The sequence below is a fragment of the Lacerta agilis genome, chromosome 12 (genome assembly GCF_009819535.1).
Source record: "Lacerta agilis isolate rLacAgi1 chromosome 12, rLacAgi1.pri, whole genome shotgun sequence".
Taxonomy (NCBI): domain Eukaryota; kingdom Metazoa; phylum Chordata; class Lepidosauria; order Squamata; family Lacertidae; genus Lacerta; species Lacerta agilis.
Window position 1 is genome coordinate 55,202,875 of NC_046323.1, and position 24,034 is coordinate 55,226,908.

The 24,034-nt window shown below is 44.5% G+C and overlaps 1 protein-coding gene across 1 annotated transcript in view; it reads left to right on the plus strand.

The window, feature by feature from the left end:
* LOC117055468 overlaps positions 1 to 24,034 on the plus strand; it is a 33,517-nt gene that overhangs the window by 2,061 nt on the left and 7,422 nt on the right. Inside the window, exons 2-4 of the mRNA XM_033165003.1 lie at positions 7,951 to 10,839; positions 13,172 to 13,829; positions 14,554 to 14,609. Of these exons, the coding sequence (XP_033020894.1) occupies positions 7,951 to 10,839; positions 13,172 to 13,829; positions 14,554 to 14,609 (3,603 nt within the window). The remainder of the gene's footprint in view (positions 1 to 7,950; positions 10,840 to 13,171; positions 13,830 to 14,553; positions 14,610 to 24,034) is intronic.

Consider the following 24,034-nt stretch of genomic DNA (forward strand, 5'->3'; position numbering starts at 1 on the left):
AAGAATGGTAGATTTGAGACTGGGCAATAGTTGGCCATATTGGCCGGATCTAAAAATGTTTTTTTTTTTTAAAGCGGTTTATCTATTTATTTATTTATTTATTTTTGACATTTACTTGTTTATTGATATCTCAATGCATATACAAAATGTTTACATAATATTACATATACATTATACATGTAAATTCACATTTTCAATTTCATTATATAACTCTATGTCTTCCCTCCACCCATGTGTGACATCCTTTAAAAAAAAAAACTTTGTTACTGTGTTTGTACTCTTCTATCTTAATAATGAAACATACATTCTTGTATAACTATTTAGATTACACTGGGGAACAAAATTTTGGTTGCATTGTTGTTCTAACCTAATTTTGACGTGCTGGTTTCATATCTGAAGTCGGTTTTGTCCTGTAAGCTCTAGGTGTTGTTGTTGTTGTTTTTTGGCAATTCATGTTTCTCACTTTTCGCCATCTTCTTCGTTTTTCACAATGCAAGAATTCAATATTTTATTAAACACATAGCCAAAGTAGTACAATATGAGTATAAATGTAAGTGACTTATATAGCATTGCACATGACATGTATAGCATTGAAAATGACATGTATATCTATGCACAGTTGGAGGTATGCAAAAAAAGTACCTGTATTCCCTTGTTATTCAGCTGAATAGTTCAGTGAAACGAGGTTTATAGCCGGTTTCCCGTTAAGGCCTTGTTTATTTCTTTAGATTTTTCCTTTACTCACTTTATGTGTTTAGTCTTACTTTTTACAAGACTATTTAAGCTTTATTTTCCCTCGCTTCAGGGATTTTCACGGTACCTTTTGGTTTTGAGCAGATGGTACAAAGATCCCTCTGATACTTTACATCTCCAACACAAATTCGATGGTAATTTATAAATTTTACAGGGGTTAAATACCACCTGAACAATATCTTCATAATATTTTTCTTTGATGGTATTACATGCAGTGAAGTTAATATCTGATTTCCAGAGTTTTCCCCATTGATCTCATGGAATCTCATGGAATCGCATATCTGAAGTCCTGTCCCCACTTGATCATTACTTCTTTAATTTGTTCATCTTGGAGTTCCCATTCAAGTAATAAATTATACATTTTTGACACATTCTTTTTGGAATTATTCAAAAGTTCTAACTGGAATTTTGATTCTTCTTTTTGGAAACCAATTTTGTTATCAGAGTTAATTTTATCATATTATTGATGATATTGTAGCCAAGTGGTACAAAACTGTTTGAGTTCTTCATAAGGTTTCAGTTTTAGTTGTCCTTGCTCTTCCTATAAAATTTGTTTGTACATTACCCTAAATTTTCCATATTTTTTATTTTTTATTGATATCATTTCGAGTGGGGCTGCCCACCAGGTTTTTTTTGTTCTAGTAACCTGTGATATTTCCTCCATACTTTGATAAGAGAGTTTCTTATTATATGGTTCATAAATCCTTGATGGACCTTAATCTTATTGTCTGGGAGATATGCATGCCAACTATGTCTATTGTTATGTCCCCCAGATCTAATAAATCAGTATTTTCTAGTAGTATCCATTATTTCAGTGTTTTTCAACCACTGTTCCGCGGCACACTAGTGTGCCGCGAGATGTTGCCTGGTGTGCCGTGGGAAAAATTGTGTTTATTTGATTCCTATTCAAGAGAATTACTTTATATATAGTCAATATAGGCACAGAGTTAAATTTTTTAACATTTTCTAATGGTGGTGTGCCTCGTGATTTTTTTCATAAAACAAGTGTGCCCTTGCCCAAAAAAGGTTGAAAAACACTGCATTATTTAATCCAACAGAGACAACAGGCCTCATAATATAATTTTAAATCCGGGAGATTAAATCCCCCCTTTCTCTTTTATCAGTAAGTAATTTATATTTAATACGGGGTCTCTTACCCTGCCATATAAATTTTTATTATCAGAAGGGAAATCAATTTATCCCTGCGGCCAACCAGATATTCCAAGCAAAAGTGCTATCCCAGATATTTTATGGGATCCCACTATGGGTACAAGCATTTAACAGTGACTTAGAAAAGATTCACTCTAGTTTATTGAGACGTATCCTTGGACTCCCAAATGTTATTAAATATGAAACAATGTGTGCAAAATTAGGCATACACACAATGGAATACTGGGCCTCGACCACCGCTATAAAATACTGGCTGCGCTGCCATTTCCGCTGTCCACCATCAAGCTTGCTCTCTGACCTCCTTAAGGACTCCTATAAATCTAGATGGTACCAACTCCTAGAAAATAAAATCAGATCGCTAGGCATCGAGCTGGAGCCCTTGTACAATTCAAGCGAGCAACATATCTTTCACAATGTCCAAATTAGACTAAAGGATGTTGAGAGACAAAATATTGCGGCAGCTGTAAATAAAATTTGCTCTCCCATATTCTATGATTTAAATATCCTAGATAGCAGGGTCAACTATGTCACTAAACTAATAATACCAGCCCAACGTAGGGCATTTATGTTGGCCCGACTGAATATTTTTCCCTCGGCATTTGTCAGGGGTAGATATCAGAATATTCCCAGAAACAAGAGATACTGCAGATGTTCCCTGAATGTCCCGGACACTGTAGAGCATATTCTCTTTTATTGTCCACTACACAGTACGCTGCGTGAACGCGTGTTGTCCCCCCTTTTGGACGGTTTGAAACTGCAGCAGGGTGGAAGTGTTGGATTCTGTCTCTCTGACATTGACCAAGGGGTGACTGCAGGGGTAGCCGAATTTTTGGCAGCAGTGTTTCAAGGAGTACTTTAACAGGATGAAATTCTAGATTTTACTAATACACACATACAATCAGCCTATAATTGTTGTTTCTCTCTGTATATATATTTTAAAGTTCCTGTATGTGATTCTTTCTCTCGCGATTTTACATGTAAATGCCTAATAAAGGTTTGATAAGTAATAAACCTCTTCTCCATTTGTCAAAGCATTCCATCTTTCCAATTATAGGAATCATTTGAAACAAAAACAATATTTTTGGGAGGATGTTCACTTTTATTGCTGCAATTTCCCCCCCCCCAGAAGAATAATTTTAACCTATGCCAAATTTCTAAATCCTTTTTTATCTGTTTCCATATTTTTTTTAATTTTTTATTGCATGGTTTTATTTTACAGAAAAAAATTCAAATTAACGAACAACAGAAGCATAACTTTGTTCCCGCATAAATTTCCAGCTCGCAAAATAGCAAATGCATATCAAATGTAAGGAAATATCGTATCCAATGATTTATCGAACCAGCTCGAACCAATACAACGTTTTAATAAAATTAAATACAATACTTATTGGTTGTTTGTGTCATATTTTCCTTTTACCGCATCCTTTTTTAATGGGGAAAAAAGAAAAAAAGAAAAAAAGGGGGGAAGAAGGAAAAAAGAAAAGAAGAAAGGAAAAAGAAGAGAGAGAGAAAAAGAAAGAAAGAAAGAAAAAGAAAGAAGAAAAGAAGAAGAGTAAAATAATAATACTAAAAAGAAAAAGAAAAAAAAATATTATAAAAAAAGAAAAAAAATTAAAACCTTTTTATCCAACTTCCTGGCCAATCCCTTTCAGTTTGAATGCTTACAACACAACACTTTCTCGTATGATTACCATCCAATGCATTCTGCAAAATTTGTTTACTCCACCGTCTTTCCCTTATCTTACTTCCCTTCCCTTATTCCTCAAATGCTGGCATACTAACAAAACTTTTGTTATATTTTAGCACATAATTTTTATAACTTTCCCATTTTCCAATAAATCTTTGCTTGGTGTTTCCTCTAATACTATTTGTAAGTAGAGCCATCTCAGCTAGTACTTGTAGTTTAATTTGCCAGTCAACGACATTTGGTGCCTCTTGCTGTTTCCATCCTTTTGCAACTACTAATCGGGCCGCTGTAATTGCATATAGGAAGACTTCCTTCAACTTATTTGGAATCTCTTTGTCTATTATGCTTAATAGAATCATCTCCGGGGTTTTTTGGAAAAGAGATTGTCAACATCTTTTTCAATTCATCGTATATCTCCCCCCAAAATATTTTTATTTTTCGGCATCTCCACTACATATGTATAAAATCTCCATTTTCCGCTCCACACCTCCAACACACATTTGCAACACTTTTATACATTTTGGAGAGTCTAGCCGGTGTGAGGTACCACCTATGGGCCATTTTCAACATGTTCTCTCTTATATTCTGGTTTGCAGTAAATTTAAAATTAACCTGCCATAGTTTTTCCCAGTCCTTAAACATAATTGGGTGGCCCAGATCTTGAGCCCATTTGGTCATTGAGGCAGTTACCATTTCGTCCATTACTTCATACTCTAACAGAATCTTATACATTTTGGAGATTAATTTGTTATTAGTATTTAAACATTCGTTTTCAAATTTTGAAGGTTCCTTTCCAAATCCAATCATCTTGTCTTGTTTATATATGTCATTAATTTGAAAATAATCCAACCAGCTTGATAGGTATTCCTTAATCTCCTCGTACTTTTTCAGTTCCTGTTTCCCTCCTCCTTCTGTTAGAAGAAGTTTATATGTAATCCACTCTTTTCTATCATTGTTCTTTCTTTTCAACGCCACTGCCTCAAAGGGGGAGATTCATCTTGATGTTTGCGTTTCTATATACCTTTTATATTTATCCCATACCTTGTATATAGCGTTCCTTATTATATGGTTAAAGAAGCTTCTATGCACTTTTGTTTTACCATAATTTAGATAAGCATGCCAACCGAAATGCAGATCATGACCCTCCAGGTCCAAGATCCCCCAATTTTGAAGCGTACACCATTCTTTTAACCATGTAAAGCAAGCAGCTTCATAATAAATCCTGAGGTCCGGATTATGGAAATTATGTTTGCATAATTTATTATAATTATCTTTGAATAGATTAATATTTTTCATTGAGATTTGTATTCCTAGATACTTTATTTTGTTGACAATTTCTAAACCTGATTTTTCTTGTAAATATTTTTTCTGTTGTTCATTCATATTTTTCACCATTAATTTTGTCTTGGACATATTGAGTTTGAATTTGGAAACTCTTCCATAACATTCCATTATTTCTAGGATTTTTTAAACACTCATTTCTAGATCTTCCACCATTAAAATGACATCGTCCACGAATGCTCTCAACTTAAAGGATTTATGAACCATGGATATACCTTCTATTTCTTTCTCCTCCCTTATTTTTTGATTGAGAATTTCTAGGGTTAGAATAAATAATAATGGGGAAAGGGGACACCCCTGCCTGGTTCCCTTTTCAATTTTGAACATTTCTGATAGTTCACCATTAATTATCAAATTTGCCTTTTGACTTTTTTTTTTTAACAAGAATTTATTGGTTTTCCACATCAAAACAAATACAAATACAATAGAAAAACAACAAGAAATACAACAAGAAAAACAGAAATAAAAAGGAATACATACCTACACCAGAACACCAACACTCCATACATTTAATTAAGATCTTATTTCGAATCTAACTAGGGGGACCTCCCCCGTTCTCTCCTCTGCTTCCAATTCTAATTTACTTTAGTAACTTTCTATCTATTTCAACAATTCATTCACCTAAATTCATAATCTTCATCTCTAAAATTTAAATCATTTAACATCAAAATATCAAAATACAACTTCTTAATACAAATCTTAACTTCTTGTAACCTTATCTATCTCTTATTCCACTAAAACTGCTGCTGGTGTTTCTAATTCAAACCTTATATAATATTAAACTATCCTTCTTTAAAAACAGTCCAAGTATCTCTTCTCTATTCCAAAAAAAAAAAAAATTAACACTCTGACTTCAGGGTACCACGGTAAGCCTTCCTGATTGCACATCTAAAATTTTCACCCTACCCTTCTTCTTACCATTTTTTCTCCCAACCTCGGAATCACCCACCAGACTTCCCTCCACCCCTTTCCAAAACCATTGTCCAGAATGTCCTCTTTTCCCTTGTATCTAAGGGCCAAAGCCTTGTCCAGAAGCATCCTTGCAAAGCTCTTCAGGAAATATAATACGTCACCATCCAGCATCTCCATTTCAAACTTCCAATCAGCTTTTAATTGTAATTCCCAAGATTGTTCCTTCATTTCTGGGCTCCCACCCCAGAAATCGGATATAGCATGTCTGAATTCAACCCTGGGCCTCTCACACCAACAGGGTTTTTCTTCTTCTTGGAGTTGCATAGTCACTGTATCTTGTTCTTCGGAAATTTCCTCAAGTTCTTTAGCAAGGTTCTCCTCAAGTTCATTAGCAAAGTTCTCAGAAGCCTTATCAATTCCAAAAAACTTTTCATCGACATTCTGATTCAGCTGTTCTAATTTCCGGTTCAAGAGTTCTAGTTTCAAGAGAATTATCCTTTGTCCTTGGGTCATTCCTGGATCTAAAGTCATTTTAAAAGCGAAACCAAAAATGGCAGAAGCAGGTAGGAAATAACAAAGTTCAGTACTTTTCCATCTTTAGGTCTCAAGTTTCAGCCGCCATTTTCCCCTAATCAGGGTGCAAAAATTGTATTCCACCGACTTTGAGAAGAAATGCTTTAAAAGTCTCAGTCCTCCCCTAACAGGGGTTTTAACAGATCGTAATTGTCAGAGAAACTCCAATAGATACATTGTATCAGCCAAATGCAGCAACAGCCAGATACATTGTTACTTCTTCCGATTCGGCAGGGAGAGGAACGGACTTCCTTTTGACATTCCTCCCCAAAAGCCAATTAAAGAGATTTTGAGGCCAATTAAACTCCGTACTTACAGCTTACGGGGTTCTTCTTTTTTGCTTCAATTCGGTAAGAACGATACACTCATCGCCGGCGGGAGCTGCCACTTAGCTTCCCCGCCTGGGGCAAAACCTCCACAGCCCCGCGCCATTGCCCTTTCACTCCTGCGCCCCTTTTACAAGGGGAGCGGAGAAAGGGTCAGCGCAAAGGGGCCAGCTGGAGAGCCCACACCGCGGGACGCTCGACCCGCGGCTTAACGGAGCCCGCTGCGCGGTAGCGGAGCTCCTAGCCCCCGGGGAAGCCAGGGTCCTCTCGCTGCCGAGACAACCCTCGACCGCCGCAAATTTGCCTTTTGACAATCATATATTGCTTGTATTCTTCTAATAAACTTTTCTCCCATTCCTATTAATTCCATATTTTTATTAAGAAATTTCCACAACATATTATCAAAAGCTTTTTCTGCAACGATAAACATAAATGCAGCTTTTTTACCAGGATTCATATCGAGATACTCAATTGCATCAATGACCATTTTCGTATTATTATAGTGTTGGCAAGTACTTTACAATTAGCTATTTTTTTCAATAAACAAGTCAGGATTTCTTTTGATATAATATTTTTGTCTATTCTTGGTTTGTCAGTGTTGCTTTTTTGTAAAATATTGTCTTTGAGCAGTCTCAAGTGAAAAAATACAGGGCAGTCTCCTGGCCATCTTTTATTTCTAGCTCTGTTTGATTTTATTCTGAAGGCTTTGTCGATGTCTAATGCCAACTCATCTTCTTGCACTCCTAGCCAAGCTGCTAGTTCTTTTATCAATTTCACCTCTATATTTTCATCTTGGTGTTCAGAGATATCTCTAAACCTCAAAGTCATTTCCCATTGTCTCATTTCAAGAGTAGTGATCGCATCCCATGTTTCCTCCTGTATCATCTTCAGCTCTATAATCTCTTCTCTATTTTTTTCCCTGATTTTTTTGTCACTTTTTGCTTGCTGACCACTTTTTTAATCATCTCCTCTTAAATTTTATCCCTGCTGCTGAGCTAGTGCCCATCCCCTTTCTGAGGCCTGTTTGGGGATGACAGTGGGACAAAATTCATGAGTGCAGACATTGTGAGCAATGATAGCTCTATTTTAACTCCTTGTTTCTCTGTTCAGCCTTAGGCATTAGACTAATTGTGTTCTATATTTGTATGAGCATACTCAAGCCTTGCGTATTTCTCTGCTTTATCCCAGGAATCACCCTTTGGGGCCACGACTCGCTTCAGAAGGACTTGTGTATCAAACCACAACCAAAGACTGAATATGAAATCATTGCATCTGACTCCATTGATGATAAGACCTCTGCCCTCAATGTCTCAGGATCACTCAAGGCCAGTTTTTTGGGGGGATTGGTGAAAGTGGAAGGGTCAGCCAAGTACCTTCAAGACACCAAGAAGTCCACAAAACAGGCCAGAGTCACTCTGCAGTACAAAGCTACCACCAAGTATTCACAGCTGACCATGAGCCATTTGGGAATCCAAAATGTCACTTATCCAGCTGTTTTTGAGCATGGCACAGCCACCCATGTTGTCACTGCCATCTTGTATGGAGCCCAGGCTTTCTTTGTGTTTGACCGAAATGTCTCTTCTTCCGAGTCTGTGGAAGACATACAAGGAAGCCTGAAAGTTATGATAGAGAAGATGGCCACTATTGGAGGCGAGGCAGCCATCCGCATGAATTACCAGGAAAGAAACCATGCAAATCAGTTCAACTGCAAGTTCTATGGAGATTTTTCTCTGGAGAATAATCCAGTGACTTTTGAAGACTCCATTAAGGTCTACACTGCTCTGCCCAAAACGCTGGGTACCAATGGGGAGAAGGCTGTGCCTGTCAGAGTTTGGCTATACCCACTGACCAAGCTGGATTCCAAAGCAGCTAAGATGGTGCGCGAAATCAGCTTAACACTTATCCTTAATGCCCAAACCATCATGGAGCAGCTGAGTGAAATCGATATGAGATGCAATGATTTGTCTACCAATCCCATTGCTACCACCTTCCCAGAAATACTGTTGAAAATCAAGAAATTCCAGGGTTTCTGCAAGCAACACAGGCAGATTTTCCAGAAACACCTGGCAGGAATCTTGCCTTTGATCCGGGGAGGGGGGAAAGAGGAAAGAGTTCTGGTGGACATCTTAACATCCATAAATCAATCACCTTTCAATGGCCAAAGACTCAATGAATTTTTGAATAATAAGGAACAAGAGATAACCATGGTCAAGTCTTACCTTGATATCCTGAGTGGGATAGAAACCATCTCCTCCCAGAATAAACTGGAAGAGGTAGTGCTTAACCACCAGAATGAATTTGTTGTCTTATTTACATTCACTTCTTTACATGATGAGGAACCATTTTTAACCAGCTTACAACACTTTCTTCATAAACGATCAGCAGATCCCACAGGAGTCCAGAATGCACCTGAGGATTGGAATGCTTGGTTTCAGGAAAAAGACAGACAGAGAAATGCTCGGAAAGCTGCCAAGTCCATTGCTAATTTTGCCCAAGTCAATAAATCAAACAGGAAGACCCGGCTCCTTGTGGCTTCTGTCCCAGATCAGGACAACCCAGGAGCTTCCATTTACCTCTATGAAGATGGGGAGATGGTCAACAGCAACTTTGAGCTTCCCTCAAAACCTCTCCCTCCACTGATTGGGCGAATTGGACATGACCATGTGCAGCTGACATTTCAACCAGCTAAGTATGGGAGGGCTTCAATCTCTAGCTATCAAGTAGAGTACAAGATTGCAGGAGAAGAAAATTGGAAGATTGTGAATACAGACGACAGTCAGGAGACATTCCAAGTGAGAGGGTTGAGTGCAAACACAGAATACCAGTTTCGATACACTGCTAGGAGCAAACCAGGACTTAGTGAGACTAGTGATTTGAGTAGAGCTGTACAGACACTTCCTACCAACCCTCCTGGGAAACTGAGAGTGATAATTGCAGAGTCTTCTAAAATCAGTATAGTGTGGGAGAGCCCAAAGATCATTGGCCAGGGAGCTGTTATAAAGGAATACAAAGTGGACTACAGTGAAGAGGCTGGAGAGGCAAAAAGGAAGGACAAAGAACAAGAAAAAAGAACAGGGAAGAAAACAGAGTTCTGTGAGATTGATGGTCTGAAGCCCCAGACACCCTACAGATTCAGAGTCTCAGCCATGTGTGCCGGTGGGGCTGAGAGTGAGCCCAGCAAAGAGATTGAGGTTTCCACATCATTGGAAGGAGACAAGAACAGAGTCGCTTGTAAATACCTCCAAGACAGCATCCTGGTTGAGGATGGGCCACCAGCAGTGTATGCTCTGCCACTGGAGGCCATACCAGATGTCTCTACATCCTGTCGAACATACCAGCTAGGGAAAGAGAACATGCAGGCCCCCAACAAAGTGATTATGGTGATGGGGGCAACAGGGTCAGGGAAAACCACTCTCATCAATGGGATGATCAATTATGTCCTAGGTGTGCAATGGAGAGATGATTTCCGATTCAAACTTATTCATGAAAACACCAACAGAAGCCAAGCTCAAAGCCAAACGTCAGAAATGACCGCCTACGTCATCCACCACCAAAAGGGTTTCCAAGTCCCCTTTTCCCTCACCGTTATTGACACTCCAGGATTTGGAGACACAAGAGGAATAGAGCATGACAAGTTGATAACAAAGCAGATCCGGGAGTTTTTCTCCTCCCCAGGGGGCACTGATCATATAGACGCCATCTGCATTGTCGTCCGGGCCTCTTTGGCTCGTTTAACTCATGCCCAGAAATACGTCTTTGACTCTGTGCTCTCCATCTTTGGCAAAGATATAAAGGACAACATCCAAGTCCTGATCACTTTTGCAGATGGACAGACCCCTCCTGTTCTCGAGGCCATTAAGGAAGCCAATGTTCCATGCGCCAAGGATGCCAAGGGCACCCCTGTGCACTTCAAATTCAACAATTCAGCACTGTTTGCTAACAATCCTGTGGAGCCTGGAGGCAAGTTCAATTTTGATGAAATGTTTTGGAAAATGGGTGCCATGAGCATGAAGACCTTCTTTGATTCATTCCACACGCTAGAAACGAAGAGCTTAACATTGACGAAGGCAGCTACAGGTAGGTAGCCGTGTTGGTCTGACATAGTCGAAATAAATAAAAAATATATTAAAAATGGTCCAGTAGCACCTTAGAGACCAACTACGTTTGTTCTGGTTATAAGCTTTCATGTGCTTGCACACTTCTTCAGATACACTGAAACAGAAGTCACCAGACCCTAATATATAGTGGGAGGGTGGGGTGGGGTTTTTCTAAGAAGTGTAGTAGGAGATGGATGATTGACTCAATGGGTATAATAAACCCACTGGCGAAGGAAGCCACTGCGGCACAGGGGGCACCAAACTCGAAGGCACCCCGGGGGTGGGGGCGGGTGTCATGGCGCACGTCCCCCCCTTTTTAAGGGCTTTTTTCGGCGCTCGGCTGCAGAACCACGGCAGAGGCGAGGGGCGGGCCAGCAAGGAGGGGCTCTTGTTGCTGGCATGACACCCTCCCCGCTGGTCCGCCCCATCGCCTCCATGCCATGTGTCCGAAGGCCAGCCAGCAGCAAAAAAAACCGGAGAAAGGGGGGAGGAGAGCTTTCCTTCCCCCCCCCCCTTTCAGGGTTATTTTTTACCGCTGGGCTCCCTGGGCGGAGCCGCAACATGGAGGTGAGGGGGGGGCTAGCGAGTGTCACCCCCCAGGGCGTACATGGGGTGGCCCGCCCCCTACGCCCCCCTCGCTCCGCCCCTGGATAAACCTGTTGACAACTGTTAACAACTACAATTAGTCCTACAGGGAAAAACAGCTAGGGAAAGAGAACATGCAGGCAGCAGGGTTGAAATGGAGGGCAGATCTGGGACACGAGAGGCAAACAGAGAGATAATAATAATATAATAATAATATTTATTATTTGTACCCCGCCCATCTGGCTGGATTTCCCCAGCCACTCTGGGCGGCTTCCAACAGAAACCAAATACAACAATATCAAACATTAAAAACTTCCCTAAAAAGGGCTGCCTTCAGGTTTTTTCTGAATGTCAGGTAGTTGTTTATTTCCCTGACCTGTGATGGGAGGGCGTTCCACAGGGCGGGCGCCACTACCGAGAAGGCCCTCTGCCTGGTTCCCTGTAGTTTTGCTTCTCGCAGTGAGGGAACAGACAGAAGGCCCTCGGCTCTGGATCTCAGTGTCCGGGCTGAATGATGGGAGTGGAGACGCTCCTTCAGGTATACAGGACCGAGGCCGTTTAGGGCTTTAAAGGTCAGCACCAACACTTTGAATTGTGCTCGGAAACGTACTGGGAGCCAATGCAGATCTCTCAGGACCGGTGTTATGTGGTCTCGGCGGCCACTCCCAGTCACCAGTCTAGCTGCCGCATTTTGGATTAATTGCAGTTTCCGGGTCACCTTCAAAGGCAGCCCCACATAGAGCGCATTGCAGTAGTCCAAGCGGGAGATAACCAGAGCATGCACCACTTTGGTGAGACAGTCCGCGGGCAGGTAGGGTCTCAGCCTGCGTACCAGGTGGAGCTGGTAGACAGCTGCCCTGGATACAGAATTAACCTGCGCTTCCATGGACAGCTGTGAGTCCAAAATGACTCCCACAATCATTGGACAATCTTTTTTCATGTTACGCACACAAATTATTTCACAACAAAGGCATGCTTGTAAATGTGTGTAGTAGTAGTAGTTGTAGTGATAACAATAATAATAGCAACAACAACAACAATCATAAATAAGAAGGCCCTCTGCCTGGATCCCTGTAACCTCACTTCTCCCAGGGACGGAACCGCCAGAAGGCCCTCGGAGCTGGACCTCAGTGTCCGGGCTGAATGATGGGGGTGGAGATGCTCCTTCAGGTATACTGGACCGAGGCCGTTTAGGGCTTTAAAGGTCAGCACCAACACTTTGAATTGTGCTGGGACACATTTGCCAACTTCTACTTTTAACTATGGATTGCTGTGACTCTACCCATGAAAAAGAGGACATGTCCTGGAAAGAGGCCATATGGCAACCCTATAATGCTTATCTCATTCATTGAGAAGAGACAGAGCGTTCAAGGAACAAAATCAATGTGGAGGGGAGGGCTCGGCCCCCTGCCTCAAAATATTGAGGGGTCTGAAACCCCCTCTGCCCCCTATAGCTGGCAAAGGGGAAATTCATGTCACAGCAGCCACTTTGCAAACATTTCACTCTTTTCTTTCAGAATGCAAATAAAAGATGGGGGGCAGGAGTGTAGCATGTTGCTGGGACTCAGGAGAGGCAAACAGCCCCTGTGCCCTCTGACCCACAGCTCCTGGGAGATGGAGGTGGACGGAGCAGGATTGTACCTACCATTGCCTCTCTGGCACCTGCCTGGCTATTCTCAGAAGAAGTGCTACTCACAAGTAGCTTCTTACATTCTTGTTTCTTGTAGGAATTGAACTGAGGATCGCCCTTGTTGGTAAAACTGGAGCTGGGAAAAGCGCAACAGGAAACACCATCCTGGGCGACAGAAGGTTCACGTCGTCCACATCCTCTTCCTCAGTGATGAGAAAGTGCCAAAAAGAAGAGACTATCATTGGTGGTAGGAGAATCGTGGTTCTTGACACGCCTGGCTTTTTTGACACTAATGTTCCAAAAGAAGAGATTTGGAAAGAAATCCGAACCTGTGTGAGGAACCTCTACCCAGGACCACATGTCATCATACATGTCATGCAAGTTGGCCGTTTCAGCCAGAAGCGGAAGGCCGTTGCTCGGAGAATCCAAAATACTTTCAGCCTCAGAGCAAGAACATACATGGTCATGTTGTTCACCCGGAAAGATGATCTGGGAGGCAGATCTTTCAGAGAGTTCTTGGCGGAGGGAGACCAGGATCTGCAGAAATATATAACTCAGTATGGTGAGAGGTGTCTGGCTTTCAACAACAGAGCTCAAGGGCAGGAAAGAGAGGAGCAGGTGGATGAGCTGCTTGGGATGATCGACCACCTGGTGGAAAGGAACAAGGCAGCCCCCTGCTACACGGAAGACATGCTGGAGGAGGACAAAGAAGAGGTTGAGAGTATGGAGAAAGAAATACAAAGGGAAGTGGGAAGGTATATTAATGATGAGAATAGAACGAAGAAAGAAGAAAAGTCCGACTCAATATGCAACATACTGTAATGCATCTAGTGAGAATGATCCACTGAAATATCAGAATATTTTGACTATCCATAGGGATGTGCTAAAGTGCTTCACTCTGTCCTGATTTCAGGGGTGGAGAAAGGGATGTGTGGTGGGGGCGGTTTGTCCCAGGTGTCACCACTGAGGGGGGTGACAAAATGCCGGGCGGCACTCACCACAGGGCTTGCAGCGCGCCCAAGCCACATGTGTCTCCTGGGAGAGTTTAATTGCACACTGAAATTGAGAATGCCTATATGTTTATTGCTAGAGGTTTAACATTGGGAAATTCCATTGGGGTATGCTAAGCTTATAGCTGACTTGATCATTAACTCTAGTTACAGGTAGGTAGCCATGTTGGTCTGCCATAGTGGAAACAAAATAAAAAATAAAAAAAATTCCTTACAGTAGCACCTTAGAGCTTTTGTGTGCATGCATCTGCAGAAGTGTGCATGCACACAAAAGCTCATACCAAGAACAAACTTACCGTAGTTGGTCTTTAAGGAGCTACTGGAAGGGAAAAAAATTGATCATTAACTGTTGATGTTCTCTGTTGGCTTTTTCATGAGTGTTTAACCTTTGATCATGTGATTAGGGTATTCAATTACAAATTTGCCATTTTGAATGGAGACAGCTTTTCCTTTTGTTCCCATGCAACAGTCAGAGGAAGGATGTGATAATGATCTCTCTCAAGGAGCTGCATAGCCTGAGACTGGGTGCAGGCTAATGCAAGCTATGGGAGAGACAGAGCTTGAATTTCTTGCTCTGACCATAATTATATTTTTAAGAAAAACCTATGCTTGAATATCCATTTGCTTTATACAACTTTCTGGATGTATCATTGATTGTTTTGTACCTGTTTTTGAACATGTTCTGATTAGTAAAGCTTTGAAGAACAATTATGAGTCTGATCTATTTTTATTCCGAAAGGAGTTTTCATATATCCAATTGCTTAAGGCTGTGCAATATTATCTGCAATAGAAATGAGCCCCGAGGAAGCCCACATTGAAGGCCCCACATTGCCAATAAAACACTCCCCAAGAATCACCCATGGAAGACAACCAGTAGGACCAGAACCACTGCAATGCAGTGCCGCCCTCCCCCAACTCAGAGAGCCTCTCCAGGAGGAGACCGTGGTTGATGGTATCCAAAGTCACCAAGAGGTCAGTTGAATGGGCTTCTCTCGCATCAACTCAAAGCCCTCGGTCAGCTGGTCAAGCCAGGCAACCACTCGGCACACCTCTGTAGCAACTGCATATTTGGAATCTGTGGGAATGTTAAGGAATGTGGAGGAGGATATATTGTTTAAGATATCCTGTCCAACTTGTGTTTACAAGTTCTATAATATCTGCAGAGTTAACATTCCCTTTTTAGCACACACACAGCGGATAGCTTGCACAGACACGCTAGAGTCATTAGAAATATTGTCCTGTTGCCTTCCCCTTTTAATCCCTCTTTTAATAAGACACTACACAGTCTTCAGTAAAGTATAAAATGTTTACTCACAAGAAATCATCTGTTCACACAAAGGATCCCAGAGGCAGACTTAAAAGTTACTTAACATAACGGCATCTTTACTTATGGGTTCTGAAGCGCCTGGAACCCCTGGGATCTCACTCAGCTCGGAGATTGGGGTGGCGTGCAGCAATATGCGGCGCTGCATTTTTGTAATATTTTGTTTAAGTTGTCTGTGGTTGCTTCAGTTTTCTGTACCACGTAAAGATGCTTCAAATATATTAAGTGGTATAGGAAATTAGATAATCAAATCCACTGTATCCTGACAGGCAGGCGCCCAGCTTTGCAGGAGAGCAGCTGCAGTCTCCGGCCAGCAAGCTGTTAGGGAAAATTCCAGTCACCACCTTCCCCACCGCGCAGCCTCCTCGCGGGACTCCCGCGCTGCCAAATGCGGGACCTGGAAGCCTCTTTCTACTCTTTGCCCCCCCCCCCGACGATGAGCGGGTACCCCTTCACCACACAAGTCGCACAAGCACCACATAAAACCCTCGCGATAAAGGGTTTCCCCTAAATGTCCCGATCTGCGCCCCGAAAAGCCTCCGGAAAAGCGCTCCTGTCAAACAGCTCTCCGTACACGCTCCATTTTCTCAATGAACGGCAAACCCACCAATCAGGAGCATGCATTCAGCTCAGCCTGCAAAATGGAACGTTCAGCTCAGCTACTATGATTCAATCATCACCTTCACGCTTGACTGAGCGCTAAGTGGGTATTGACAGGCTCCCTGCTGCGAGAACAATGGAACCGAAACCAAAATGTATCTAGTTTGGGAAACTATTAATTATGAATTGCAACAATGTTGCAAGTGGACTTACTTAGACTGTGGGTGGCCTGTCTGACAGCTCAGATAGTGAAATAACATAAAAAATCAATATCTCAGCAATGCATTATCCGATCTGCTTGGTTCTAGTGTCTATCTGCTCCTTATGAAATAACCTTTCTAACCCCTCGGTCCCCGCCATCCTCCGATCATCAGAAGTATATTATTTCGATACTGCATAATTTTTGGACTCTCCACTCAGTGGCTTTCATAATCCCCTAAGCAGCGAGTCACGTCCTCAGGAGGAAATACACCCCTCCCGGTAATCCATTCAAGCACCCATCCATCAGTTACCATAGCAGCAGACATCCTCCTAGGAGCGTTCTATTGTCCCGACGCAGAGGAAACCTTCAATGTGTATTACACCCACCCTAGATCCATTCACCGGTTCCTGCCATCCTTCCTGATATGTAAAAACTTGTTTTTCCTATATGTAAATTTTACTGTAACCTCCTCTCTCCCCTCCCCATCTCTGACGTTTCTGTGATGTATTTCGCTGTGTATTCTGGGCAATGGCGGGAAGTTTTAAAAGTCCGTGACACCCTTTGTTCGGGGTTCAGATCCTCCTGAACCTTGTTGCGCAATAAACTCCTTTGCTTTTGCTCCAATCTCCGGCTGGTCTCCATTGCCTCCGCAGCGAACCACGGGCTTCCTCCGTAGGACCGGGAGCTGAGCCTTCTCGACCCGGTAATTTCCGTAACAGTCTTGGTGCCGAAACCCGGGACCTGCGTTCTCCCGTGGTGGCTGGGGACCCCCACCGAGCCTTCAGCCGGCAACGGGACCCTTTTCTCCCGTGGAGACTCGACGGATCCCTGGCCATCCTCCGGGCGGTAATTGCAGGTCTCAAGGGGAGCCAACCGGGGAGCAAAGGCAAAGTTCAGCCGGCTTCGTCTCCAACGATCCAGCGGATCGCGGTGGAAGACGCGTAAGTATAAATCCAGTGCACTGGTGATTGGGGGGAGGGGGGAGGTAAGCCTGGCAACCGCAATCTACTGCTCTCTTGCCTATCATTTCTTGCCTGTCTCTCAGTCTGTCCCGTGGACTGCTGCTCAACTCGAAAGGGGAGTCCTGAGCTCTATCTCCTTTTCTCCAATACCCAGTCAGCCGCCCCGTTAGCTGGTCTAACGAACGCAAGGGACTGGGCTCTTTTTCTACTTTGCCAGCTGCCAAGGGGCAAAGGACTTCTCTGCACTATCCCAAACCTCAGCCGCCCCGGTCGGGCCATGTAAAACACGCTGGTCGTGCGTGAGCCCGCTTCCGAACGCAAGGGAGGTTTTTCCGGACCGTTTAACCCTATCAAAAGGGCTGCCCGATCTGGCACTGCTGTGGCAGGCGTCCAGTAGGGCTCCGTTCCTTAGCTGTTAACGATAGGCAGGAGGTTGCCAGGTGGGGGTACCCTGTAATGGGTGGAAAATGGGGGTTGAGAAATAGGAATAGATGAGAAGAAACGGAAGAGAAAGGAAGAGGAAAAGGGAGCTCCAGAAAAAGGAAAGGAAGAGGTAGTTTAGAGTAGATCCCCCTGGTCAGCCGCCCCGCTAGCCGAACTAGTGAACGCAAGGGACCAGGCTAGATTATTGGAACGTCGTGTACTGTATTTTGCTTATGTTAAGAAACCCCCCTGTCCCACTCCCTTAGCAAGAAAACCCGACTTACTAAGATACCTTTCCCATTCCTCCTTTCCAAAACCCAGGTTCCTCTTAAAACCCAAGGAACAATGGGTGCCAAGGCTTCGAAGCCCAGTCGTACTTCCGCTGGGAAGAAGGCTTCTTGCAAGCCTTCTTTTGCCCAGCCGGAACCCGACTCCCCCCTCGAGTTTGTACTAGATCACTGGAAAGAAATTCCGGGCTCAGAAATATTATCCAGGCAGAAGTTGCAAGACCTCTGCGAAAACTCCTGGCCATCTCTTACTGATAACATGCCATCTGAACTCCGCTGGCCACCGGAGGGATCCTTCAACCAGGATCGTTTAAATACCCTAAGGAAGCACTTACTAGAAGAAAGACCCCGCCAGTTGGACTACCTAAAAGCTTTCGAGGTCGTATATCAAATCCTCACTACTCTGAAGGATTCCCCGGTTCTCCAGATGCCTATGATAAAACCCCCTAAGAAAGCCTCTAGGAAACCCAAGGGAGGTCCTGCACCGCCCCCTTATGAGGATCCATCGGACGATGACTCTATGGATCAGGCCATGGCGCTATACTATAATCGACCCAGACAAGCCCCTACAGCTCCCCCTGCACAGAATGATGGCCCTGGACAAAATAATCTCCCAGGACCTTGAAGCCCTTCCCCTTTGGACTGCGCTCAATTCCCACCCCTCGTATACCCGGGGGTACAGCCCATCGTACCCCAGTTCCTGTTCCTCGTACCCCAGCACCGCACCCCAGCATCGTACCCCAGTTCCTGTTCCTCGTACCCCAGCACCGCACCCCAGCATCGTACCCCAGTTCCTGTTCCTCGTACCCCAGCACCGCACCCCAGCATCGCACTCCAGTTCCTGTTCCTCGTACCCCAGCACCGCACCCCAGCATCGCACCCCAGTTCCTGTTCCTCGTACCCCAGCATCGCACCCCAGCATCGTACCCCAGTTCCTGATCACCGCACCCCAGCATCGCACCCCAGTTCCTGTTCGTCGCACCCCAGCATCGCACCCCAGCATCGCACCCCAGTTCCTGTCCATCGCACCCCAGTTCCTGCTTCACCATTCCCGAGTCCCCGTACATCGTTCCCACCGACCATTTTCGGACTTGCCGCTATTGACAGCTCTTGACAGCTGTTTGACAGTTCTCCACATTTTCGGACCTACCGCTTTGACAGCTTGCCTTATTCTGACTGCTTGCCGTTTGACAGCTGTTTGACAGTTCTCCACATTTTCGGACTCACCGCTTTGACAGCTTGCCTTATTCTGACTGCTTGCCGTTTGACAGCTGTTTGACAGTTCTCCACATTTTCGGACTCACCACTTTGACAGCTTGCCTTGGTCTACCTGCTTGCCGTTTGACAGCTGTTTGACAGCTATTTGACAGCACACCCTGTCTCCTCGTTGGCCACCTTTGACAGCTCGCCAGTGTGACTACCTGCCACTTTGACAGCCGTGTGACAGCTCATCATACTCTCCGATCAGCTGGCTTTTGACAGCCCACCGTGCCTGCACCCGATGTTGGCATCCAACCATGACCGGCCCGCTCTCCCTGAATACGACCAGCCGAGGCGCGTGGGGAAGGTGAGTACCAAGTCTCGAAGGTGTAGGTGTGGAGAAAAGGATTTGTGGTTCTGCGAACCAGATACAAATCTTATCTCCAAATGCGGGACTGTTAGGGAAAATTCCAGCCACCACCTTCCCCACCGCGCAGCCTCCTCGCGGGACTCCCGCGCTGCCAAATGCGGGACCTGGAAGCCTCTTTCTACTCTTTGCCCCCCCCGACGATGAGCGGGTACCCCTTCACCACACAAGTCGCACAAGCACCACATAAAACCCTCGTGATGAAGGGTTTCCCCTAAATGTCCCGATCTGCGCCCCGAAAAGCCTCCGGAAAAGCGCTCCTGTCAAACAGCTCTCCGTACACGCTCCATTTTCTCAATGAACGGCAAACCCACCAATCAGGAGCATGCATTCAGCTCAGCCTGCAAAATGGAACGTTCAGCTCAGCTACTATGATTCAATCATCACCTTCACGCTTGACTGAGCGCTAAGTGGGTATTGACAGGCTCCCTGCTGCGAGAACAATGGAACCGAAACCAAAATGTATCTAGTTTGGGAAACTATTAATTATGAATTGCAACAATGTTGCAAGTGGACTTACTTAGACTGTGGGTGGCCTGTCTGACAGCTCAGATAGTGAAATAACATAAAAAATCAATATCTCAGCAATGCATTATCCGATCTGCTTGGTTCTAGTGTCTATCTGCTCCTTATGAAATAACCTTTCTAACCCCTCGGTCCCCGCCATCCTCCGATCATCAGAAGTATATTATTTCGATACTGCATAATTTTTGGACTCTCCACTCAGTGGCTTTCATAATCCCCTAAGCAGCGAGTCACGTCCTCAGGAGGAAATACACCCCTCCCGGTAATCCATTCAAGCACCCATCCATCAGTTACCATAGCAGCAGACATCCTCCTAGGAGCGTTCTATTGTCCCGACGCAGAGGAAACCTTCAATGTGTATTACACCCACCCTAGATCCATTCACCGGTTCCTGCCATCCTTCCTGATATGTAAAAACTTGTTTTTCCTATATGTAAATTTTACTGTAACCTCCTCTCTCCCCTCCCCATCTCTGACGTTTCTGTGATGTATTTCGCTGTGTATTCTGGGCAATGGCGGGAAGTTTTAAAAGTCCGTGACACCCTTTGTTCGGGGTTCAGATCCTCCTGAACCTTGTTGCGCAATAAACTCCTTTGCTTTTGCTCCAATCTCCGGCTGGTCTCCATTGCCTCCGCAGCGAACCACGGGCTTCCTCCGTAGGACCGGGAGCTGAGCCTTCTCGACCCGGTAATTTCCGTAACAAAGCCATTGTACAAAGGTGAAGGGGGGTGGGGGGAGGAAGAGGATGAGACAAGGGCTCTCCTTCCACCACAGTACCTTCTCTCCACCCAAAGACACATTACAGTCAGGTTAAGTGCAGCGCTGTTAGAGATTTCAAAGTGCCTATGTGCAGAAAGTCAGCTTATCACCTCTGTAGCAATTACCAGTTCTCTGTAGCAATTACCAGTTGGCAGAAAGCCAAGATCTGCTCTCTCTTCAGACCCTTAGCAATGGCCTGTGATTGGTCAATGAGTTCCTAAAGAATGAGCTCTGTGTGAGAGCTGCGTGGTTAGTTGGTTGGTTGTTAGTGGTGTACTGAAGGTTGAGAGAGAGACAGAGAGGAGAGATTTTATGTTTTGTTTCTTTTATTTGTAAAGTCTGTACATAGTAACTTATGGATACTAGTTGCTTCGATAAATACTGTATATAGTTATCCAAGTGAGTTTGCTGAGTTCCTGCGTTGTGCTGTCCAGTTAATGCTCTACAGCCAGAAGCTTCCAGAAAACCTGCGGTTAACTCTGCTGTGTCCAGGACTACGTTATTTCCTGACACTAAATCTTAAGAAGCGCTGCATTTAGTCCTTGAGCCTGATAGTCTTTCTCAATGCTAGCCTAGCACCATTCACAAACTACCATTCCTGGCAGGTGAACACCATTTTCCGGCTCGCCTCGGGCAACAAAATGTCATCAGGGACCAGTCCAAATTAGAGTGAACCTCTGTGCCACATGCATTTGCAAACCCGCCCTCGTTGCATTTGCAGAGTTTCCTACACGGTAGGGGCGCGTGCAAAACAATTTATGTGCAAATTTACAAAAAGGAAATGTGCCAAGCATCTTTGCTGTCTCGGTTTTTGTCTTCCAAGTGCCCCAGATCCGTCCTCCGGTTCACCCCTTGCTGCCTTATTGGAAGCAGGGGGCTTGGACCAAACTTCATTTCCTGCCAAACATTTGATTTAATGCTGCTTATATCCTTGTATCTAACAACTGTGGATGGGGGTGGAAGCAGGAAGGAGGCTGTGGCACACAGGGAGGGATTAACCCTTTCCTTGCCTCCTGTTGGCTCCTCTGCTGGGCCTGACCATTGTCCTCCGAAGAAGCACAGCCAGTTCCTGGAAGTTGGTATTTGTATCCATGAGTCAAGCTGCCTTTCTGGGAGACTGAAGTGCACTGTCATTTGTTATGGATCCTCTCAGTGAGGGAAAAGCAATAGAATCAAAGAGTCGGAAGGGACCCCAAGGGCCATCTAGTCCAACCCCCTGAAACGCAGGAATCGTCTTGCCCAACCTGGGTCTTGAACCCACAACCCTGAGATTAAGTCCCTCATCCTCTACTAACTGAGCCATACCAGCAGAGTTCCCAAGAAGCTTTTTGGGTTACTCCAGACCACCATTTCGAAGGGATGAGCCCAGCCCTCCACATCTGCAGCTTAGGCTAAAGGAATGCAGCTGGGTGGAACAGGAGGAGAAGTATCAAGGAGATGAAGGTGTTTGATCAATGGAGACAGAGAGATTTCTGGGGTGGGGCAGGGAGTGGAGCAGAGAAATAGCCAATGTGGTGTAGTGGTTAAGAGCAGTGGACTCGTAATCTGGGGAACCGGGTTCGTGTCTCCACTCCTCCACATGCAGCTGCTGGGTGACCTTGGACTAGTCACACTTCTCTGAAGTCTCTCAGCCCCACTCACCTCACAGAGTGTTTGTTGTGGGGGAGGAAGGGAAAGGAGAATGTGAGCCGCTTTGAGACTCCTTCGGGTAGTGATGAAGCGGGATATCAAATCCAAACTCTTCTTCTTCTTCTTCTTCTTCTTCTTCTTCTTCTTCTTCTTCTTCTTCCTGGTATATAATGTTAGAGATTTCAGTGACCTACTGCAGAAAGGAAATGCAGCTGTTATCTATAAGCAATTAGTAGTTGGCAGAAAGCCCAGATTGCTCTCTCTGACCATTAGCAAGCACCTGTGATTGGTCAGTGGAGTACTTAAAGAACTCAGCGTTCACTGAGGTGGTGTGGTAGGTGCTGGTGTGTGGCGTTAGGTTGATGAGTGAGAGAGAGACAGAGAGAGGAAAAGATTTTATGTTTTGTTTCTTTTATTTTGTAAAGTCTGTAAATAGTAACTTATGGATGCTAGTTGCTTCAATCAATAAATACTGCATATAGTTATCCAGTGAGTTGCTGAGTTCCTGCGTTGAGCTGTCTAGTCAATTTCACAACAGCCAGAAGCTTCCAGAAAGGCTGCGTCTAACTCTGCTGTGTCCAGGAATACATTATACTCCTGACACTAAATCCCAAAGGTTATGATTGTCTTAAGAGGTTATGGGAGTTCCAGACTGTGGCTGGTGATTGGCTGAAGCTGGTGAAGCTGTGGACGCGTGGAACTGCACAAGACAGACAACAGCTGCAGCGTGTCATTGCTGGATGCTGTGGATTCCTGTGTTCTCTCTCGGAAGCTGTGAGTAGCTGGTTCCTGGGTTGTTAGGAAACATTGCTCTCAGATGGCTTCTCAACCGTTTCAGATGGCGTTTGAGCGTCTGAATGACCACAACTACTTGCTTTGGTCTGAGCGTATGCAGGCTGTGTTACAGAGGGACCATCTCTGGCTGGCAGTAAATAAGCCACCTGCAAAGCCTGATGATGAAGATCAGGACAGAGACCAAAGAGCAAGGGCCACCATAGTCTTGGGGCTGGAAGACTCTCAGTTACCGCATGTGAGAGGGATTAAGTCGGCAAAAGGCGTGTGGAAGGCGTTGAAAGACCTTCATGTGCGTGAGACAGCAGGTTCCAAACTGTTTCTTCGCAAGGCGTTGTATAAAGCAATGTTGCAGCCTGGAGTTACAATGCAAGATCATTTGCACAGTTTGCAGATGAAATTTGTAGCGCTTCAAGAAAGAGACTGTGTATTAGACCAGCAGGAGAAAGTGTCTATAATTTTGAGCTCTCTTCCTGAAAGCTGGGACAATCTAGTCATGACATTTGAAGCGATGAAAGAAGAAGATTTGACTGTTAATTACGTAACTGGGCGTTTGCTGGAAGAATGGCAGAAGCGGGAGGACAGGTCGTTAATTTCAGAGGCTTCGACAAGCGGTCGGCTTGTAAAGAATGCAAGCAGCGTTCCAGAAGGGAAGCAACAACAACGTTCGTGTCCGGCATCTGGGGAAGAGTCCGCGTATGCTGTGCGTCGGTGCTATCGCTGTGGGTCAATGCGGCATTTGAGAAAATGGTGTCCAGAGGCGGCCAAGCAGCAGCGACAGGAGCAGCAGCAGCGTCAGGAGCAGCAGCAGCGTCAGGAG